General features: G+C 34.8%; 4 protein-coding genes, 1 long non-coding RNA gene and 1 pseudogene across 6 annotated transcripts; 4 read left to right on the forward strand and 2 right to left on the reverse strand.

Moving 5' to 3' along the window:
* Positions 1-4,348: 4,348 nt before the first annotated feature.
* Positions 4,349-5,649, forward strand: LOC106421410. The gene is made up of 6 exons (XM_013862259.3): positions 4,349-4,545; positions 4,634-4,789; positions 4,861-4,971; positions 5,055-5,144; positions 5,225-5,331; positions 5,409-5,649. The coding sequence occupies exons 1-6, from the start codon at positions 4,451-4,453 to the stop codon at positions 5,513-5,515; spliced, it is 666 nt and encodes a 221-aa protein (XP_013717713.1). The 5' UTR covers positions 4,349-4,450; the 3' UTR covers positions 5,516-5,649.
* Positions 5,650-5,718: 69 nt separating this feature from the next.
* On the forward strand, positions 5,719-6,941 carry LOC106421408 (annotated as a pseudogene).
* Positions 6,853-9,526, reverse strand: LOC106421409 (putative E3 ubiquitin-protein ligase XBAT35). The gene is made up of 9 exons (XM_013862258.3): positions 9,241-9,526; positions 9,039-9,153; positions 8,759-8,839; positions 8,424-8,497; positions 8,257-8,348; positions 8,089-8,167; positions 7,871-7,979; positions 7,470-7,555; positions 6,853-7,372 (listed from the first exon to the last, which is right to left on the reverse strand). The coding sequence occupies exons 1-9, from the start codon at positions 9,340-9,342 to the stop codon at positions 7,040-7,042; spliced, it is 1,071 nt and encodes a 356-aa protein (XP_013717712.1). The 5' UTR covers positions 9,343-9,526; the 3' UTR covers positions 6,853-7,039.
* Positions 9,527-9,830: 304 nt separating this feature from the next.
* LOC106426097 lies at positions 9,831-11,116 on the forward strand. Its single transcript, XR_001285251.3, has 3 exons — positions 9,831-10,122; positions 10,192-10,270; positions 10,660-11,116. It is a non-coding gene; the product is annotated as an uncharacterized LOC106426097 (long non-coding RNA).
* Positions 11,117-12,801: 1,685 nt separating this feature from the next.
* LOC106421426 (PH, RCC1 and FYVE domains-containing protein 1-like) lies at positions 12,802-18,765 on the reverse strand. The gene is made up of 9 exons (XM_022706147.2): positions 18,457-18,765; positions 17,955-18,041; positions 17,787-17,876; positions 17,621-17,707; positions 17,442-17,540; positions 15,163-17,223; positions 14,944-15,090; positions 14,491-14,864; positions 12,802-14,426 (listed from the first exon to the last, which is right to left on the reverse strand). The coding sequence occupies exons 1-9, from the start codon at positions 18,502-18,504 to the stop codon at positions 14,234-14,236; spliced, it is 3,186 nt and encodes a 1,061-aa protein (XP_022561868.1). The 5' UTR covers positions 18,505-18,765; the 3' UTR covers positions 12,802-14,233.
* A 381-nt stretch (positions 18,766-19,146) lies between these two features.
* On the forward strand, positions 19,147-20,398 carry LOC106421467. Of its 2 annotated transcripts, none has more exons than XR_001284191.3 (2): positions 19,147-19,705; positions 19,809-20,398. XR_001284191.3 is itself a non-coding variant. In XM_022705400.2 (2 exons), exons 1-2 carry the CDS (start codon positions 19,530-19,532, stop codon positions 20,115-20,117), a joined length of 489 nt encoding a protein of 162 aa, XP_022561121.1. In that variant the 5' UTR covers positions 19,189-19,529; the 3' UTR covers positions 20,118-20,398. The 2 variants fall into 2 exon arrangements, 1 of the variants encoding a protein (XP_022561121.1); XM_022705400.2 differs by having other exon boundaries at positions 19,189-19,705; positions 19,805-20,398.
* Positions 20,399-22,035: the final 1,637 nt, after the last annotated feature.

The following is a 22,035-nucleotide window of genomic DNA, read 5'->3' on the forward strand; positions in this document are numbered from 1 at the left end:
AAAGTGAAGAACAAATAAACTATAACAAAATATTTCTAATATTAAAAGCTAAAGGACTCAACAAACCTTTGACTAAGTTTTAAATTACTAATAATACACACAAAACTAGTAATACATAGAAAATAATTTGAAGGTAAGAGAATTACCCACATAATACATGTAAAATTTTTAAGTTAAGTTTTCGCAACCTTAAGAAGAAATTTTATGACAAAAATATTTCACATACGCATATGTTACACATTTAAAATTATAATTGTAAAAAGCGATAAAAAAAAATATGGTAGTTAACATTTGTTTTCAAACTTACTATTTAAAACAATAATGAAAGTAAACTATGATGAAATGCTTTTTTGTAATTTATATAACAACAAATGTTAATGTTATAAATACATTATATTATTTTCAATATGTTACTATACACATATACATATAAATATTTTCTTTTGGAACTCTAAGAGTTTAACATGTAAGTAATGTAAAATATCTTTTTCCATTTACAAAATATTTATTATATTTAGTTTGGTTTAAATTAATAATCTATTATTCCCTAAAAACTTTCTTATAACATTTTTCTATATAATCGTAATACCAAATTTGCATATACACATAAATAAAACACACCATTAAAATCATCCACACACTTTCAAACTTGAGTCTCTCTTTACATAAATCAACAAATGCTATCACAATAATCATAGTTTAAAATCTATCTTATCAGCTGGTTTCCACATACATTTTCTTTTAAAGTAATGTGAGACCTTTTATAAGTAATTTTTTATGGTTTTAAAACCATAAACATTAATCCAAACACTTTTAAATTTGAATCTCTCTTTGGATAAACCAAAAATATCATTGCAAAAATAAAACCTAGGTCATTTCCTAAACCAAATGCATCTTCTTCAACATAAAAGTTTACTAAAGTTGTTATACACAAAATAACATAAGAAAAACACAGATAAACTATTTAACTTTTCATGTTTCTCAACAAATGTTGGAAGGTCAACATAAAACAAATCTCAAGATTAATTTTGAAAATTGTAATATCTATTAATCCAAGCTATATGCATACATTTTATAAGCATATGAAACATAAAAGTGAAAAAGACATATAACATGAAAAATATCCGTAATATTAAAATTCAAAGAGTCAAATGATTTTTCAATTAGTATTTTTGAATATTATTAGCATATGCGACTGACCAATATATGCAAAGAATGTTTGTAAACAAAAAATTTCTAATGAAAATATGTAAAATTTTCAAATTTAGTTTCTACAACATTATACAGTATAAAAACATGAGAAAAAAAATCCTAGCATGCCTTGTGCTAAAAAATAAAAAATAAAATTTATTGTTGTAATATAAAAGATTCTTCTAAAGAAAGAAAATATTAAGTAAATAATTGTTGTCTGGAAAATCACTATTTTAGATGATAGCAAAGGGAGAGAATGTTGAATTTTTTGTTGTAAATTTTACGATAACACATTAATCAATGATGAAAATATATTTTCTTACTTGTTCCTATAAAAATATAAGTTATTCTGTTACGTTTGTGTTAACATTAATATTTTACACACAAACTCTATTTTGTATCTATTTCTCATTCAAAACTTTTATATATCATTTGGTAGAAAATGAAATATTTCTTTTGAACTAATATTTGAATAATTAATAATACACGAGTTAGAAAAAAATTCAAAACCTCATGAACTAAGCGATAATTTGGATCGAATGTTTTTTTATCCGCCAATCTTAAGAAACCATAAATGGGGTCAGTTTCATTTATCATTTGCTAACATGGATGAAAAATAGAACGTCTTTTTATCTTAGATTTAATACAATGTTGTTTCAAATATTTAGTTAAAAGGTAAATTATGTAGTTGAGATAGCTTGAACCATGGTGGTAAGAGATTCATGCATAGTCGTCAACCATTGGATAAATTAAGTGCTGGGTTAATACAATATATTTTAAATTATGTATAATATAATATAAAATATATTTGACTGTTTTCAATGAATTTTGTTTCTAACTCATTTCTTACTTTTAATTTTCTTAAGCATATCCAAATTAGACGGTAATCAAAACATGTGTCCCTTGAAATGGCAAGAGAGTAAATCTATTTTTTCTTCCATTAATATCATACCAATCAAACCTTTAAAATCTGTTTGTGATGATCTATTTAAGAAGATTTAACCAAACAAGATTTAAAATGATTGTAGTTGGAGTACTTAAACAACAATCATATAAAATAAAGTTTTGAACTCTAAATAATTGACTAAACTCTAATTACAAACAAAGGAAGTTCCATCTAATTACAAACAAACACATGATGAGTTGGCAAAAAATTCTGGATTCCAAGATCCAACATGAACCAAAAACTAGAATTTGTATTTGATTTGAAACATAAACGTACTTGAATAGATCATGTAGGGTCAAATCCGAACCCAAATGGACAACCAGAAAATCTAAAAATCGGAAAAACCTAATGCAAAAATCTGAATTAGTATTCAATATAATATTTTTAACTTAAATAAGTAATTCAAATACTCAATTTATGCTTATTTTGATATTATATCTAAACATAAGTATTTAAACTTAAATAAATACCCAAATTTCTTTTTCATTTTATTTGGACATGACATCTAAACATATACGAACACAAACCAAAATAACCTGTAATTAAAACAAGAATGGTTACAAAATGGTTTTAACATGTATTAAAAATTATATCTGAACCCAATGTGTTATTACTAACTCATCCCTATCCGTACTTAGAAAACACATGAATAAGACCTACAAGTCTTACCCTAACCCAACAATCCGTTCCAAACAGATACCCAAAGGCCCGTGTTAAACTTGTAACAATGCAAACATTGCACTATAATATGAAAAATTCTAGATATATTATATATGAAAATGATGATCATTAAACATTGTTGAAAAGTATAAAACAACTGGATATATGGGTAGATTATAAACATATTAAGCTGAGAAACAATGAGTAGAACAACAAAAAAAACATAAGAAAATTAGGGGAAAATTTTGATCTCACTAGTAAAAGTATCTTCATCAGACGACAGCCTAGGTCAAACAACATGCTAAAATAAACAAAAAGACCTCCATAGTACCTTGAAAATACAAGGCTGCATCTTATAAGATTGCATTTCATTTTTATCTTGAAAATACTCTTTTTAATTCATCACAAAAATTTGATTGATGTTACATGCATAATATTTAGTAAAATTTCATATAGTTTATACAAATATTCTCAGTTTCCAACCAATGAAATTCACAATGTTGGTGCATCTTACCTTTTTGTGAAAGAAAACCATTATGCTTAAATTGTATAAAATGTACAACTCATAAACTCACGGTGGTTTTGGTTTGATTTTTTTCTGTCTATATTCATTGTTTTTTTGGTTGTTTTGGTTAAATTGTATAAAATGTACAACTCATGGTTGTTTTGGTTTGATTTTTAAGTATGGGTGTTTAGTTTGCGTTTTGACATTTTTGGTTTTTTTTTCATTTTCTGAGATATATGATCCGTTTGGATACTTAAAAAATTTATTTCAGTTTTTGCTCGTGATTTTGCTTTTGGTAGAGTTAAATATCAATGTGAAAACTGGCTAATACTCGAAAAGAATTTGAATTCAATTCAATTATGGTTTCTAATAAGTTCAGATAATTCAGATAAAAGTACTTGATAATTTGAGTTTTTGAGATAAAATATCGAGTAAATCATGTTTTAGATAAAATATCAGGTAATTGAGATAGTTAAAATTCAAATAAGAAATATTCGGGCAATCATGATTTAAGGATAATTCGATTATAAATAGAATTTTAGAATATTCGGTTATTTCAAAACCAAATATAATTAATATTTTGGGTATATAAAAAATATTCTTAAATTTTAGGTATTTACACAGTTATAAGTTTGATTTCGATTCAGTTTTGGCTCTCAAGTTGGTTTTTATTCGGTTTTGGTTTTTAAGATATAGAAAGACATGAATCAATCATATACTTCATTCGTTTCATATTAAGTATCGTTGTAGTGAAATTTTTTTGTTACAAAATAAATGTCGTTTTCGACTTTCAATGCAAAATTTATTAATTTTATTTAACAATTTATTTTTCTATTAGTTGAAATATGATTATGTGTATAGGTAATTGTGTTTTTATATAGAAAATATACAAAATTAATTATTTTCTTAATATGTAAACCTACTAAAACTATAGTTAGATCGAAACATATGGAGTATTTGTGAATATTATTTAGGTTTTGACTTTTTTTTTTATTTTAGTTGGGTTTTCTATTTAAATGCCCATGACGTGGCTAGTTCCTTCAATTTATATTATCCATTAACCAAACCGGAAATTAACAGAACCGAAGTTTTTTTGTTGGATTTAGTTCGGCAACATTTTCCAAACCCCGGTTTTCTATCTGTAGCAAATGACGGAGAGATTCTTCCCGACGAAACCAAGCTCCGGCGGCGGCGGGAATCACCGGCGAGATAACCTCACCCTCCTCTCCGGCCCCACAACCTCGTAACTTTCTTCCCATCCTTTTTCCTCATGATTTGTATCTGTCTCTCTCTCTCTCTCTCCATGTTTCATCGTTCTCTCTCAACCACAGAGGCAAAACCTCTCTGCTGTTCCAATTCGCAATCAATTTAGCGACTGCTTCTCACGTCGTCTTCATCTGCCACCGCAAAAGAATCGAATCCAACCCTCCCTTTCTCTCTCAGGGACTCGACCCTTCCTCCGATGCATTCAATCGAATTCAAATGAAGTAAGAAACAACCCAATTTGAAAAAACTAAATTCACTTACTTAGCTTTGATTTGATTTTGGTAATGGAAAGGTATGTGGATGATGATGAAGGACTGAGGAACTACTTCGCTGCGTTTCATCTTCATCTTCATCTCCCTGCTGCTGTTGTAATCGATGACTTTGGTGACTACTTCACCCAATCGTAAAGCTCATCATCTCTCACTCTGTTTCAAGAAACACGCTTTACAATGAGTTAACTAAGCCACATTCTTCTTCTTCGAGCAGGAACTCGAGGACTTTAATGAACTCACGTGCTAGAGACATGGCCATGGTGCGGACTCTTGCTCTATGCCACAATGCTGTTGTTCATGCCAAGTGAGTCCAGCTTTTGCTTCCGAGACCAGTTCTTTTTTGTTCAAACTAATGTATGCGCTTTGAAACGGTATCTGTTTCAGCAAGAAAGCTACTTGCGAGCTTGTCTTATCCGAGACCAGTTCTGGAGACTCCCCAAGGTCTTTGTTCATCTACAAACGATGGATCCCATCCATCTTTACAATAAAAGGTTCTGTTTTGTTTTCTATCCTCGAAGCAACATTTAACTCCAGAGTTTGTTAACAACCCATTGAATGTGTGATGAAGGTCATGGTGATGGATCGTTTCTCTTGAGAAGTCATGGTTCATCCGAGAAAAGCGCCAAGTATTCCATCGCGCTGCAATATCTCATCTTGGAGGAGCTTGTTGATTGATGAAACAGTTAGTTTTTGTGTGTTTTGGATATGTCAAAAAAGGAAACAGTACAAGTTGTGTTAATAACATATTTGCCCTTCTTTTTTTTGTAGTTTAATAACTTTTTTATGAAAAATTTAGGATTATATAGTTAGGTTTTAGGTCTTTCTAACTTGTTGGTTGGTCTGGCTTGCTGAAGTAGTTATTGAAACACAGTCTCTCTATGGAGTGGGGAAACCTTCCAGGGGAGATGATAAGAGGAGATTTTCTCATGGGTTCCAGCTAAATCACTGTCACGATTTCAATCAACATCGAAACATTGGCAGGCTCTACTGAAATCTGAGAGCTTTGCTAAGAAACACTCTGCTAATAATGCGCCAGATGAAGATCCTCTTAGTATCATGTTGATTGATTACAGGGTATTCTTAGTGAGGATCAATCTCCATGATGATCCTCCATCTGTTAAGGTAGCATATCAATTCAACCTCAAAGACCCTGATCATAAATCTTCACAAGTCGCCGCTATACGCAAGGTGTTTCACTGTGACGGATTATTGCTATGCACCACAAAGGACAAGAGACTTGTGGTTTGGAATCCATGTTCAGGGGAAACCAAGTGGGTTAAACCCGGAGATAGGTACAAGAAACACGACTACTATGCTCTTGGTTCTTCTTGTAAGCAATACAAAATCTTGAGGGTGGATAGTCAAAAGATTCTACCAATCAAGAATAAGTATGAGATTTATGACTGAACCTCTGATTCCTGGAGAGTTCTTGGTGCAACTACTGATTGGTTTTTAGCAAAATATCGTCGTGGTGGCATATCTTTCAAGGGAAATACTTATTGGGTTGCTACATGGAGTCATACTGATTTCTTACTTAGTTTTGATTTTTCAACAGAGATGTTTCAAAGTCTATCCCTTCCTCATCCTTACTCGCATAGTATATCTGCTTTATCTGTGGTTGCAGAAAATAAACTTTGCCTGTTAGGCACTTCACGCATATATTATTCATCAAGAGATTTACATGTATCAGAGACAACTTGTTGGGTGGGAAATAGTCTCGGATCAATTATGTCGTGGAGCGAGTTGCTAACAGTGAAAGACCATAGCGAGGTTAATCTCAATGGGTTGAGTTTCGTAGCCGACGAGCAGAGCAAAACTTTAGTGTATTGCAACCAGTCCCCGAAGAACAACAAGATCGTGCACATTGTGAGAGGAGATACATACGTAAAGGTGGATCCTCTTGATCGAAGCTCTACAATCAGACCATCATCATCTTCCTCACTTCTTCTCAACTATGTTCCAAGTTTGGTCCAAATAAAACAAGGAAAGAGCGCATGTGATTTGTAACTTGTCTTTTCATTGTTGTAATTGTTTTTATTAGGGAACTTATTAGGAAGAAACCCTTCCTTATGATATAATAAGATGTTTTACTCCTTTTTAATACACAAAAGGGGGGGGGTATGGATTTTGGGTGAGCAATAAATTAAAAAAAAAAACATTTTCAAATGAAGGAGAGATCTGTCCCATACATGTTGTAGTTTAGACACGGTACACCTTCATAACCTGATGGATGTTGGCCCGACAGATCGGACATTCCGATGCATGGGATTTGATCTGGGTCAAGCAAGACATGCAACCTGCGACATGTCCACACGGGACACAAATCCCATCAGATGGAGCATCCATACATATCAAGCATTGTCCAGAGCTCCCTCCGTCTTCTGTATTTCCACCACCAACTGAAGCCGATGGAGTAGTTGAACCGCTTAATGGGTAATGCATTGGACCTTCCTCTACCGCTTCTGTATCATAATCTGCCAATGGAGGAGCAGATGGTAGTACTGTCTGGACAACGACCGGGGGACGCACTGGCTGTATATATTTTGATTTTCATGAGAGTTTCATTATATAAAGCAAAGAAGGAAGAAATGAAACAGTTCAATGGCTGTTTGTTGTTTTTGACATTTACCTGTGGGATTCCTTTGCATGCATCACAAAACCACTTCAGCTGTTGCCTGCCCTCTTCTATCGAAGGTGCGAGTTTAAGACTTTTTTCTGTTAAAAAAAAAAAGAGAAGAAAACACTCACATGTTTTGAATTCACAAAAACAGAGTTTTAATAATTCAAGAGCAGATAATAAAACAGAGACACTTTCTAAGCAAGCTGTAGATTTTTTTTTGATACAAACTAGGAATAGTTGTCAGCAACTTAACAGTATAATTTTTTAAAAAAACATAACAGCATATAATTTACTCCCAACTACTGAGGCCTACGCCTCCACGCAGACTCGGTATAAAATTCAATCAACATTGAACAAAATTTAGAGGTTTGCATGTAAAAAACATATAAATGTATAAGGGTTATTATTACTTTTGGTGTTATCATTATCAACAATGGTCACTGAAGTATTAGGGTGCATCTCCTCTGGTTCTTTTAAGTGTGGATTCCTCAAAGCCATCACCACCCGTGGCTGTGCATCCTGATGACATCATACCAGTTTCATTAACCAGATAAACCAAAATATGCATGAGTTAAGCACATTACATCTTGTTCTCTGAATTGTTATTATATAATGATCATCGTCGTACCTTCAGACTAGCATACACAACCAGCTCAAATTTGTAAGGCTTAGGGTAAATTGAGCTAGTTGGTATGATGACAACCCATCTGCAAATCAAAGAAGATTCATATATAGTCTTCTGGGTAAAGTCGAAATCTTTAGAAAAGGGTTAAGTTCAACGAGTGAGAGTACTCACACTCTTCTTGAAAGAAGCTGAGGAGCAAATACACCAAGAAGAGAAGGACCGTAAAATTCACGCATCCAACCAGAGAACACGCATATGTGATTCTTCAGAACAATCATATCCTTCAAAAGTTAGTTATAAGGAGTGAAAAAGAAGAATAAGGTATTACAAAACAATACCTCAATGGCACGTACGACCTTGGTGTACTTATAGTATCTAGCTTGTTGAAGTGGTGTCTGACAATCATAATTTACTGCCGGAAAAAAAGAAGAGATTATTACATACGAGATGAGATAAAGATCAGTATACCTAACGTAGACACCAAAGTCACATTCAGTTAAGTAGAGAGCATCCAATTTAGTAAGGATTTTTATAATTTTTTTTTTACAAATTTAGGACTATATAAATCATTTCTTAAATTCTGGGGTCTCTTAAATTCTGGGGTCCATACGCGAATGTCTCACTTGCCTATGTTTAGGACCGCCTTTGGTAGTAAGAGAGGAGAAACACTTACCACCATTTGAAAGAAGTAATTTAACAGTCTTCTCGAGACCTCTTCTTGCAGCATGGTACAGAGGAGTCGCGTCACGGGGAGCTGATACCGACAAGAAGAGTAAAAGACATGACCAAATTAGCTGAAATACATTACAGAACTCCAACTTGTCTCTCTGATCGTAAGCATCGATCTCTCTAATATTGAATTAGCTCAGTTACTTTCTCACTTGAAACAAGAAAGATGTAATAGTCAAATTTAAGAAAAGTCTTTCTTTAATAAAAAAGAATCTGAAAAATACCAGGAGGATGGGAATTAACATTGGCGCCCAGCTCGATCAAGGTTTGTGCAACATCATATAGCTTAGACTTCTTGCAAGCCAAGATCAAAGGCGTGTTTCCTTCTTTATCCATCCACTGCGATGATATCGAAACACATGTAAATCAAAACACGACTAGTGTCCTGTAAAACCCTTAAATTCAGAGAAATATAAAAGGAGAAACCTCGAGGTTTGCACCCTCTAGACAAAGAGCTCGAATCCCTTCTACGTTGCCGGACCTCACATGGTTAAACATTAATTTCTCTTTCGATTGCATTTGTCCCATCTTTCTCGTCGATCAGAGAAAATGTTTTGTTTATGTTTACTTCCTTAGCAAATAAGAGTTCTGAGATGGCCTGGTCAAATTCAGACCAAGAAGAAGACTTCACTCTGAAAAGTCAAAACAACTCCCTATATTTTAGAAACTTTCAAACCTATTTGTACGTTGATTATGTTTGTTATCACTGAACTCTGACAGAAGGTTCGATTTCGTGGCTAATTACGAATGTTAAACACATTTCATTTTCCGGGCTTACATCAGCTCTCGCTCTAATCTCTGAATCTAGGTCAATTTTTGAGATATGAATTTTAATTTTTCTAAAAGACGCGTAAAACACTAGAATTTTCGGCTCCCAACTGAATACATCCGGCCTCTTACGTTCGTTCTGTTGATTTTGAATCTTACTATAGTATTCTATCAGATATTTTATTTTAATCATTGACTTGGAGAAACTTGAATGAAATGCAACACATCATCACATTTGTGGTCTCTACCTTTAGTTTTTTTTTTCTTTTCTTATGTTGTTTTTTAAAAGCGTGGGCTTTTGTTATTACTCCATCATTATGAATCGATCTTCGATGATGTCGTGATTCCTCTTCCTGTAACGTCTTTCCGTTCCTATATATCAAGATCGTCTGCGGTTCTGAGAATCTAAGAGAGGTTTTCGAAATCTTAAAGGTAGGGGAGGTTTTCGAGTCTCTGGCGATCCCTCTGATGAAGCTGGTATGGTTGAAAACTTTGGAGATGGAGAGCGAAGGGAGACTCTCCAGTTTCATCTTCAATACTGTAAGTCATTCAAACACCTTCCCCGGTAGAATCATGCGTCTATTCTGATCGTACTGTATTTTTCACCAGTAAAAACATCATCATATGGATACTGCCACAAAATGGCGCCAGGTCTGGTGATCTGAACAATCAAATCCGCCGTTCAAAGGTAATACACATCACGATTCTTAGAACAATCTAATCCTTTGCTACTTTTGTTTGCTTTGTGCGTCATTGATATAGATTTGAACGAGCTAACCATGGTTCTCATGTTATAAAGACTCTTGCTTTCTAACTTAAGACTCATGTTCCTCTGTTATGGTTTCTTTTTGTGCAGTTCCTTGTCGGAAGACAAACACTTGATTTAGATTTTACAAGTTCAATTTTGTATATATAAAAACTTAGTTTTGTCTGAGAAAAATGATCTTCTACTGCTGATCAAATCTCTATGTATGTTTGGTTTTGTGTTTGGTCAACTTTCTCTTCTTGTCTCTGTTTTTTTTTTCCTGCAGCAATCTGCAATGTTTTGTAGTCTAACTAAAACGTTTCGCTTTGCAGAATAAAACCTGCCCCATGATTGATTGATTCTTTGATCTTTATATGTTTCTACCATACCAACAAGATGGCTATCTCTCTCCATCAAAACCTCAGACAAGCTCACGGAGTTTCACCAGAGCTTTGGCATTAGCATAAGAATTATGTTAGGTGACTTAATTCGAGTGGCTACTCATCCTCATGCTCTTCATCAACTCCATCTTCTCCTACGTGATCACAAGATTCGCAGATCACTCCGAGCTCCAATCTCCATCTCTGATGTGCTCTCAACAACAAATCCGCCAAGGAATAGGTTTACTTCCACTTTGGGTGAGAGTCTTGTGTATGATAAAGAAGAAGCTAGAGAGCTGTTTGTTTAGGATCTCCGTTTGTTATTGTTCTACTTCTACCATCGGCGTACTTGTCTAATATGTATTTGATGATTATCTAAACCCATTTCTGAGTACACTACCTTTTGGATAATCTCATATGATAACTTGATTATCTCATTGAGTGCTTCATCCCAAGCTTCTAAACATATAGAAGCCTGTAATAACCCACAAGAAAAGTATTAAGTTAAGGTAACTAACTCCTTTAGTCTCAATGGCATTATGTATGGTTATAAATGGAAGTAGATTTTACTTTGTAGAGCATTATCACACCATTCTACGATCAAGCTGCTGAGACAGTTCTCCCACTGCACGTCTTCAAGAGAAGACAACTCCTCCAAACCCATGGACTTGAACTACACCAGCACTCTCATTTCTCTTAAGATCATCACCAAGATTTATATGATTCATATCATCCTTATTGAACGAGCTAATGTGTAGCTGGATGACGCTAACAGAGGTTCATATGACAAGGATCCATGTGGCTGAATGGTGTAGCTTTGATGCAACTATTTTACACATGAAAAAAAAAAACATGAGAATGAGTTTATTTCCAAGCTCAAGAGATAAGCTATTAGGTTAAAGAAACAACGTAGCAAATATTTTACAGCTTCATGGTCAATTCTGTGGTACATGAGCTTCGTTCTTGGTCCACAAGTCTTTCGATAAGCTGCCACGATATGAGCTACACCGAAAACCGCTGTTGATTTGTTACCGTTTTATTCTTCCTTAATAGAAAAAATAAGTTTAGATATTATTTTAAACTATATACATATTTAGGAAAATTTTTGTTTTAAATGTTGAGTCAGTTACTAAATATTCTTGTGGCATAAAAACAATATTTTAAGGGAATATTCATTTTTTTAAATGTAATAAATCGACATGACTGCTCTAAATATTCTTGAATGTCGTTTAGTAATTTTAAACAATTTGTTGCTTAGTTTAACCAAATAATATTAATACTAATTCAAGGGAATGTGAAAAAAAAGTCTCTAAATTGATAGGTAAACTTGTATTTATTTGGGGTTTAAGGTCTGTTTTTTGCATGGTAAACGATATATTATATTGAGGCAACACTTATAGTTATGTTTTCAGGGTTTGGGGATTGTTTTGCAAGGTATATATATATATCAATTGTTATTCAAATAACTTGCGATGATATCATAAAATGTTTTCAACGACATCTTAAGCAATGGTTATATATACCCATTTTAAATAAATATATTTTCATTATATATACCCATTTTAAATAAATATATATTCAGGTTAATTAAGTGGTTGTATATGATTATTTAAGGAAATGGATGAAAATCGTTTGGCAGATATAAATAATTTCCATAAATTTTTATTTTAAGCTAAAAGCAGTGGTAGTGGCAGTGCTGTAAATGTTTTTTTTTTTAAATAATGGGACCTCCAAAAATGTCTTCTAGACCGTACGATTATATAATATGACCGAAAGCTAGATCCTCCAGTCAATTATCATTATCAGAGACAATTCAGAATTACATATCTTGCAAGTTGACCACGAACTCTTCACTATCGTTTCTTTAATTGACTAACAAACCCAACATTTTTACATGCCAAATATATTATTATTTGTCTGCAACAATATATTTCATTTTCAACCCGTTAGAATTCATAAAAACAGGTGTAAGTTTCCAGATTTCACACCAGTATAATTTTCAAAAAATAATTTATTTGAGAACAAAAATTAAACGAAATAAAAAAAAATAAAATTTGGAAGAATGACCATTGTTGCAAAAAAACAAATATCAAATAAACACCACCGAATATACCACTCTGCTTTAATAACGAAAATGGTTCACAAAACCAAAACAACAAACTCAAACACATACAAATCTTGAGAAATCAAAGACCAAACAAAAGTACATCAGCATTTCAACACATTTATATAAACGAAAAAACGTCAACGATCCCGCGCAAGCGCGGGTACAACGCATCTAGTAATATAAAACTAAACGGTCTCTCTATAATTTTTTTTTTTTTTTTTTTTTTTCTTTATCCATCTTTAACTTTTTTTTTTTTTAATTCACCCAATGGGAATTGGAAAGTACACGTCACTGCCGGAGAAAAACCGGAAACCCAAAGAAACGATACTCAAACAAGAACAGAGAGACAAAGCACAACACAAGACCTAGGAGCATAAAGCCCCACTCCGACGAACACGATTGGTTAGCAAATCCGATGTCACCGTAACTTCACGGCGGCCAGTGTGTTCAGAACCAGCCGATGATCCATCAACGGTTCCTCTTCAGAGCTAGAGCCAACCTCGGAGGGATCCCGCGGCCCCGAGCGCCGGAATCTACAGGAGAACCGACTCTTGAACTTTTCTCCGCCAAGCTCTGTCGCTGCCTCGCCGTCGCACACCTCTTCAAGCACCACGCACAAACCCTAATTCCACCGGCCAAGAGAAGCTTCTGCATCTAAGAGGGAAGGTTCCGGAGAACCGCCATCTCCAGAACAAGCTCGTCGACAACAAAAGCCCCCACAGCAACGGCGTTGAAAGAAAGACCCTAGCCTGGATGGTTAACTTGCGGAAATCCAGAGAGCCTCCACCGTCCTCTAGCAGAGATCTACCACCAGCTTCCGACGAAACACCAAGCCACAGCTTCAACGTAGAGGGCCACCGCGACAGTGACCTAAACACCGCGGAGGAGAGAAAGGTTGTGCCTCCTTCAGTTCGTCACTTTCCTTTTGTTAGGCGCAAGTTCCGACGAACGAAAAAGTAAAGGGGGGGGGGGGAGCATCCTTGGAAGACCGACGAGACGCCGGAAGGTCGGAGCTCCTCCCAGATCTGGATCTAGAATTTAGAAAACAGAGAGAGAGAAGCGCGTGTCTTTACTCGCCGCTTAAAGGCCGCGGACTGTAATACATATATTTCTATCTATAAATATTTGGTTTTCACTTACACAATATCCTATAACATAACTGTTTTATGTTTTTTCCTACTCATTTACAATCCAAATTAAAAGAAGTCACCAAAGACAATCAAGCAAGTTATAAAAACTATATGATCCTAGATATTACAATCCTATTTCCAAAACTTTTCATATCTTTGCATAAGGCAATACAAGTTACCAACATTCCGTTTCAGAATTTTTAAGAAACAAACCTCAGATATACTTCATTTTGTATCTATAACTGGTACATGTGAAAAAAAGAAACACAACCATAACTTACACACATGGTTAATCTGCTTCTGCCTCATTGTCCTTCTCAGAGACTGATGGATCAGACGGTGGTTCAGATGGTGGTGAAGGAGCGATAGATGAATCAGAAGCCACTGGACTTGATGATGAATTTGGACTATACCACTTGAGCAACCTATCTTTGTTTTTAGTCCACCAATCTTCTGCTTGATGTTCGTCAAATCTCTTTTTACTACAAAACAAAAAGTTTTCAGACATGATTTATAAAATCCATACATAACACAAGTAAATGTTACCTGAATCTAACTCGTCGGAAGATCTTGTTTCCATTCATATCTACCGCAAAAGTCACATAAACGCCAGGTTCAAACTGTTCTTTACTTTCCTTTCCACCTGTTCTTGATGACGATGAAGAAGAAGATTCTGTTGGTACTGGCTTTGATGAATTCGATGTCTCGGATATACTTTTCGATGATACTTGTTCATCAATCTTTTGATCTTGTGTGTTTCCAGTAGGAGATGTTTCTTGCTGATCAAGTATCGAAGTTGTAAGTAAAGATGTTTCTGTTACTTCGTTTGCATTTAGATAAACTTCAGCTTGAGAATTAATGGACTCAAAAGCTTCACTCTCTGATACTTCAGGTGGTAATTTCTCCTTCAAACCTTTCAACTAAAAATAGAAAAAAAAAACAGTTATAAGATATGTTGCAAGAAAAAAGTTTTTTTAGTACAAAAAATATGAACCAAACCTGTTCTGCAACAGATTTTAGGGCTTCTGTTGCTGATTTATGTTTAGAAGATTGCTTAGCAGCTAATTCAAAAGCTTCTTTAGCTGCTTTTTGGAATCTTTGTATCTCAGTTCCTTGATTATTGCATTTCTGTTTCAAATTCTTAACCTAAAAGTTGAAGGCATATGAGTTAGCTTCATTATAATATAATTGGTAACACGGAACAAGAAATAAAGATACCTGACTCTGTAGTTTTGTCATTTCTTGGTTCATAACTTCATTAGTCTTCTTTAAACTATCAATAACGCTCCTAGAAAATCCAGAAGTCCGTGGAGGGCTCGATCTTCTTGCGTAAGGAGAAGAGGATCTTGCAGGTAAAGGCGATGAGGATCTAGCAGGTGGAGGCGATGACATTGGTCCAACTAGTAGACGAGCTGGAACAGCAGCAGGAGCAACAGCAGGTTTTAAAGCATTCTGAATCGCGGTTAGTGATGCCGGGAATGCAATGTCTTTAAGTTGTTGGAGAGAAGGAACTTGCGAGGCACGGACACTAGAAGCATCAGGTCTAACTCCAAGCCTTGACGTCTTGCCTGATTCTGTATTATTTCCCGTCGAGAGGACTTTCGATGACCTAGTTGTTCCTTTATCTATTCTTACCGAACCATCCATTGATCGTCCAGGGGTTGCAACACTAGTCCTATTTCCATTAGATATATAACCAGATTCAGCGGCTTTAAGTTTGCTGTAACACGCATCGCACACGCGATGTGGTTTCCCTGGTGTTGGAGCCAATGCTGCTTTCAAAGCCTTCTTTGAACTACAAGCATGGCAATGGACTAAACCACAGTTATAGCAGTTATGTCTCTTGCGGGTAAACCCAAAAGCTTGGCGACATCCGGAGCAGATTGACTGATCTGCTCCGGATACCCATTTATGAATACATATACTTGATGTGAAGTTTGAGCCGCAAGATAAGCTCTTCACATGCCGGTCTCTCAAGGCTTCAACTAAAGTTGGTGTTCTTCTATCATCTGTATCACCATGTCCTAATCTTCCATTAGCACCTTTCCCCCATGTGAATACTTCACTTCTTGATGTTAAAACCGCCACATGGTGATCCCCACAAGCTATTTCTTCCACAAATTCTCCCACTAATCGGTCTTGCACCAAACAAGGTAACTTACCACCAGAGATTGAGTTACCTAGCTGACCATGTGAAGTCCCACCCATTGTGAAAACATGTCCTGAGGTTGTGAGTGCGACGGTAAATGTATGCCCACACGCGATCTGATGAAAGTTGTAGTCAATAAGTGAAGAGACACACGTGGGTAGCAAGTAAGTCTCTTTGTTCCCATGCCCTAACCTGTTTTTCTCACCATCACCCCAAGTAAACAACTTCCTTGATGACATACTTGTACCGGTCTGTCCCATAACCTCGACGATGGCCACGGTATGCCAAATGTTACAAGCAACTTTCACTGTTTTCAAACCGTTTAAAGACTGTACTTCCTTAGGACACGAAACGCTTTCTCTGTTTCCATGTCCTAAAACTCCAAACGCACCATCACCAAATGTGAATAGCTTCCCGTTTGCAGTGGCCAGAGCTGAATGCCAAGTGCCACACGCAACAGAAAGCACCTGAAGACCTTCTAAAGGACCAGAGACTCGTTTTGGTATCCAATGACTAATATCACTACCATGTCCTAAAAGCCCAACATTATGGATTCCATCTCCCCACGAAAACAAGTCTCCAGAGGTTGATACAACACAAGTGTGGTATTCTCCACAAGCAACAAAGTCTATGTTGGTTAGAGCAAGAAACTCAACTAGTTTCGGACGACTAATGTCTACTTGAATACCATGTCCAAGCCTACCTCCAGCTTCTTCTCCCCAAGTAAACACTTCTCCTTGTCTTGTCACAAGCGCAACGTGCCTCACACCGCAAACAATCTGGTGAACATCAAGAACAACGTTTGATTCCAAGGGTCTTGGAGTTAACACATCTGTTTTCACTGTCTCTTTGGTAATAGTCCCATCTGGTAGTATCCCATCGCTCCAAACCTCACCCCAAACGTAAACATCACCTAATGATTCGATATCATCTGGACCAGAACCTCCACTTGAACAGCTTGGCGTGCTTGAGACACTGATCCGGAAACCATCAGTACTTGGTCTTAACATGTTTCCACGTTCATATCCAACATCTGAGCCTAGATCAATTGATGTTCTACCTCGTGGTATGTTGTTTGGAAAAACGTCTATTGATTGACGACCAGTGGAGAAGTAGTCACTGTCGTTTATCTGAGAAATAATACAATTAACTCATATGGATTAAACTTTAGTTGTACGTAAGTATAAACCTGGTGCATATATATGGTCAAAACTTGAGGGAAAACATTTTAAAAGGCTTTTTTTTTCTACGTTAGGTAACAAAAAATACATGCACACTTAAAACAGGGTATCTAAAAACGTTTCACCATATTAAAAAAAAGTATAAAAGTTAAAGAACATATATATACCTCAGGTATCTCACTTCTTGCGCGTCTATTACGACTTCTTTCAATTAAATACTTAAGGCCAGCAAACCAAATCTCTGTCTCAGCTTTGTCTTTACAGATCTACCAAAAAAATACATATGTGACTTTCAATTTTATAATCCAAGTTGAAGAAAGCTAATTAAAGTGGTCTCTTTACTAACCAAATCAAGCGACCTTTCTCTGTTATTGAATAAAAGTGAAAACGATAAGTGGTCTTTCTCTGGACGTAAAAATCTCTTAAAAACGGGCTGCTCATAAAAACTTGTTAGTAACACACAAGAGGCTGCTTTTATTTATTAAAAGATTAAATAACTAGGTTAAACTCACAGTTCTTTGTCCAGGGACAATTCGAGAAACTTCAGATAACTTCAAACCTTTTTCTTCTCCATGCGAAAACCAAATCAACGATTTTTCATCCTATCATCAACATTAATATAGTTAGTATAATCCACTAGAAAACGAAAACATTGCATGTATTTGTTTGAAGTAGTATACCGGTGATAGCCTGAATGCACGGAATTTAGGTTTCCCTTTTCGACTGTACTTGACTAATTGAGTTCCCTTTTTCAAAACGATAAGTGCCTGTAACAATGTTAATGGAAACGTGAATTATAAAGAGAGTGATTAACTGGCCTAGAAGACAAAAAAAATGCAAACTTAATGGGAGGTCTCATTATCATAATTTGTCGGCTGAATCTACATATACCTGATAGAATTATTGGTTTTAGAATTGTCGATTTTATAATTCTCATAATTTGTAACAGAATTAAAAATCAATGTTAAAAATGGAGGTCCATTTTAGAAATTAACAACATGGAACCTTTATTACAGAAAAATAAATAAACAGATAACAAAACTCCTCCCTTTTCCAAATCAAGAAGGTTTTCTTCATAGTACACAAAAATGGCAAACATATATAACAATGTCTCTTATGTAACAGTAATGTTTAAACGTAACAATGTTTCCTTCAAAGAAAGGAAGAAAGTAAGAAACAAACTTGGTCGATGTCACGCTCGTGATAGACATAACTAGCAGGATCTGCCATTCCATCTGAGAAACCCGAAAGAACAACGTCGGATAAACTCAAGAAGCATCAAGTGTTGTAATTCACCTGTCTTCATAGATGCATCTGTCTTCAACTCTCATCCAAATTCTCTTTAGACTATCAAAAACTTATCAGAATATATTTGAACAATTTTAGTCTGAAATATTGGTATGAGGAAATGTGTGAATGGTATAATGGAAAGAAAATGTTCTTTTGGGGGACGATCGCCATTTTAGGAATGTTTGAAGCTACCATACAATTAGCCTTAGACTTTGGCGCTTTTCCCTTCTCTCTTACCACGTCTCTCTGCTTTTTATTTTAATTCTTTTACAAAAAATTATGATTTAAATTTATCTTAAAATAGGCATTTTAATAATCAAGGGTTGTTAACGTTACTTGACGCTGTGAGAAAGAAGTACGTGTTTAACTGTAAGAATTAGACTAATTGAATTTGACATCATAGAATGTAGTTTGCAAGTCGTACGATGCAACATGCACTTAAGCGTCTGGTTTAAAAAAAAAATGCACTTAAACGTAGGTAATATTTGAATTAAATAGTATAATGTTTTTTTGGGTGCACAGGGAGAGAAGTTGCTTTTAGAAAAGGAAGTTATTTATTTTTTCTCAAACTTTTATGAGCAATTTCTCAAAGTTGTTTCAGCTAAGAAACATGCCGAAAGTTGGTTTGCTTCATAAATAAATCGAGAAAGTTGTACTTTTTGGTCAGAATCCCAGCTTGGCCATCCAAAAGAAGCGAAGACAACTCCACTTTCTATTCCCTTCTTTGTCCCAAAGCAATGTCATCAAGAATTTTAGTTTCTCACAGAAATGTAGTATAACGGTTACATATCCAGTTCCCATTAGTACAAATCTTAGTTATAATATTAACCTATCTTTAATATGTTCTGCATCCTTCTATATAAAAGCCTAATATTTCCTCAATAGCCATTGGCGATTTCTCCCAACACATCTTTCTTAGCAAGAAAGGAAAAGTTAAGAAGATATTATTTTGTTTTATTTTATCAATGGCTCTTTTGTGTGTTAGCAAGAAGAAAATTGTGGTGAAGCGGGCATGGAAGAGGTTCACACACAAGCTCAGATCCAAATTTAGAGACATCAAGATTGCTGCATCGGTCAGAGATTCGACTTCTCGTCTCCTCCGTGTCATCAGTCACCATCTCATCGTGCCTTTCAGGACAAGGTACCTTCAAAACACTATCCCTCGAATTCATTTCAACAGAGGATATAGTCACAATCATAGCCACTTCCTAGAATTTTTCTCTCATCCTTTTGGCAAAAGAAAGTGTCGTAGAAGGCATAGTGAGAGCATTTACAAACAAATCTACCAATACGAAGGCCAACGATGGAGGCAGGGGGAGACCAAGAGTGATGAGAAAGTTGTGGGGCGAAAAAAGGAAAAAGAAGAAGAGGAGGGGCCGCAGGAGATTGTTGATTCGATGGAAGATGCTTGGATGAGAGTGGTGGCTGCATCGCCGCACCTTAGGGTGGATGAAAAAGCCGACCAATTCATCAATAAGTTTAGAGAGGCGATGAGACTGGATAAGGAGAGATCTTTACTTGAATTCCAAGAAAGGTTAATTCGAAGTGCTTGATTTTATTGATTCTTTATTCTTCTTCTTTTTTTTTTCCTTACTTGTGCTTTTTAAAGGTTGCTTCACGGATGGATTTGCATAAATTTTACGCTTTAGGATTGAAAAATATATTTGGAAAAAAAAATCCTTACTGGACTTTAGCTAAACTTGGAACATATATAATTAAGAAGAACTGAGTAAGATGATCTGCATATAAAATCTCCAACATGATCGATTTGCATGAGTTATTTTCTCACACAATGTGTAAGATTTTTTTTGTGTATTGAGTACCGATAGCAACACCCAACAACTATGTTCTGCTCGTTGGCCGAGAATCTCAACCCTTACTTATAATTCTTAAGATCGACTTTCTGTGTTAGGAACTTGCTCCATGATATGAACTAGTTTTCACCTATACACGTGAATCTACTAAGCATGTTTCAGAAGTTAACAGACAATGTTTCTCTTCCCGAACTACTTGTAACGAGGAAACCAACCATACAATGAAATGATGAGAAAAAGTCAGACTGTGAACTTGAAATCTCTGTTGACAAATAATAACTTATTAAGAAATCTTGATGAGTCGGTCGTAACGATCGACCAATCCAATAAATATTTCCCTTCACGGTTATAGGCCATGACAACTTGGTGGTAAGGACCAATTGCTGATAAGTACCAATGCCTAACTATTAAAAGTTTTAAATATACAAATAACACAAAATTATAATCTATATCCTTAATCTAACAAATTAAACAAACAAATTAAACCAACAAATTCTAAACTAACAAATTTATAAAATTATGTAAAAACATTTTTAAACATTTTTAAACATTTTAATTTTATTTTTTTAATAAAAATATATATAAATAGAAAAGGAACTTTTGGAATATGATACTATTTTTAAATTATAAAAGTTTGCAAAATTTTAAAAATAAAAATCTTTAGTAAACATTGTTCATAATAAAATATTTCTAAATATGAAATATGAAAACATTTTTATAAATTGAAAATGTTTATAAAACATTTATAAATATGTAAGAATATAATAAAAGTTTTGAATAATGTTTTAAAATAACATAATTACTTTAAAATTCAAAAATTAGTTTTATATATGAACTTTTTTTTTAATATTTCACAAACACAAAAATATTTAAATTAAGAAATCCTTAAGTTAACATCTATTCTATTAAAACATGAACATGACCTATTGATATAGGTGTGGTCCAACTATTTTAATACAATTATTAAAACTTCTTATTAATTATTTAAGAGAAACATTATACAAAGAAAAACATAAATATAACTGAAAAACATAAATATAAAAATTAAATTTCTAAAAAAATATAAAACAAAATATATACCCGCCTTTTAAAGGCAGGTAAAAATCTAGTTCAATCTTAAAACTAATTAATATCAAAATTCTAAAATCCTAAAACTAACATCAAGCGGTTGGTTCTTTTGCATATGCGGTTCTACAGGGGTGGAACCGTGGAAGTTTTTTCCTCATTTGGTTGTTTTTGATGAATTGACATCAGGATACAAAAGATATTCTGCAGTGTGTTCACGTATACACTACTTCTTCTTCTTCTTCAATGTGAAACAAGAACCAACTAGCCACTATTTATCAGCATTTCACACATTGTAGTGAACTCAGTCATCACCATACATAAAATTATGGCTCCAATCAACCTAGAAACTCTAGGATCTATTGCACGTCCGGGGAATTTCTTTCCGGCCCCCATCATGTCCCCCTATGTGATCACCTGCCCTGGTATGTTCGACATCCAATTCCAGATGCGGTCCGTCCATGCGGTGTCTTATGATCGTTTCTCACCAAGACTGGCGTGACTCGATCTTACCGGTGCCTGTAACATCAAACTCACCCGTACGCCGGTACGCGGTCAACGCCTGGCCCCGATCATGTGCCCCTATCTGATC

This window comes from Brassica napus, chromosome C7, assembly GCF_020379485.1.
Source record: "Brassica napus cultivar Da-Ae chromosome C7, Da-Ae, whole genome shotgun sequence".
NCBI classification, from domain to species: domain Eukaryota; kingdom Viridiplantae; phylum Streptophyta; class Magnoliopsida; order Brassicales; family Brassicaceae; genus Brassica; species Brassica napus.

Coding starts and splice junctions, on each gene's coding strand:
- LOC106421410 (XM_013862259.3), top strand. CDS start 4,451: ATGACGGAGAGATTCTTCCCGACGAAACCAAGCTCCGGCGGCGGCGGG. Junction 4,790..4,860: donor TTCAATCGAATTCAAATGAA/GTAAGAAACAAC, acceptor GGTAATGGAAAG/GTATGTGGATGATGATGAAG. Junction 5,332..5,408: donor ATCCATCTTTACAATAAAAG/GTTCTGTTTTGT, acceptor TGTGTGATGAAG/GTCATGGTGATGGATCGTTT.
- LOC106421409 (XM_013862258.3), bottom strand. CDS start 9,342: ATGGGACAAATGCAATCGAAAGAGAAATTAATGTTTAACCATGTGAGG. Junction 7,980..8,088: donor TTGTGTATGCTAGTCTGAAG/GTACGACGATGA, acceptor TGATGTCATCAG/GATGCACAGCCACGGGTGGT. Junction 7,373..7,469: donor CATGCAAAGGAATCCCACAG/GTAAATGTCAAA, acceptor AAATATATACAG/CCAGTGCGTCCCCCGGTCGT.
- LOC106421467 (XM_022705400.2), top strand. CDS start 19,530: ATGGCTCTTTTGTGTGTTAGCAAGAAGAAAATTGTGGTGAAGCGGGCA. Junction 19,706..19,804: donor ATCGTGCCTTTCAGGACAAG/GTACCTTCAAAA, acceptor TTTTGGCAAAAG/AAAGTGTCGTAGAAGGCATA.
- LOC106421426 (XM_022706147.2), bottom strand. CDS start 18,504: ATGGCAGATCCTGCTAGTTATGTCTATCACGAGCGTGACATCGACCAA. Junction 18,042..18,456: donor ACGAGCGTGACATCGACCAA/GTTTGTTTCTTA, acceptor ACATTGTTACAG/GCACTTATCGTTTTGAAAAA. Junction 14,427..14,490: donor TTCCGACGAGTTAGATTCAG/GTAACATTTACT, acceptor TTTGTTTTGTAG/TAAAAAGAGATTTGACGAAC.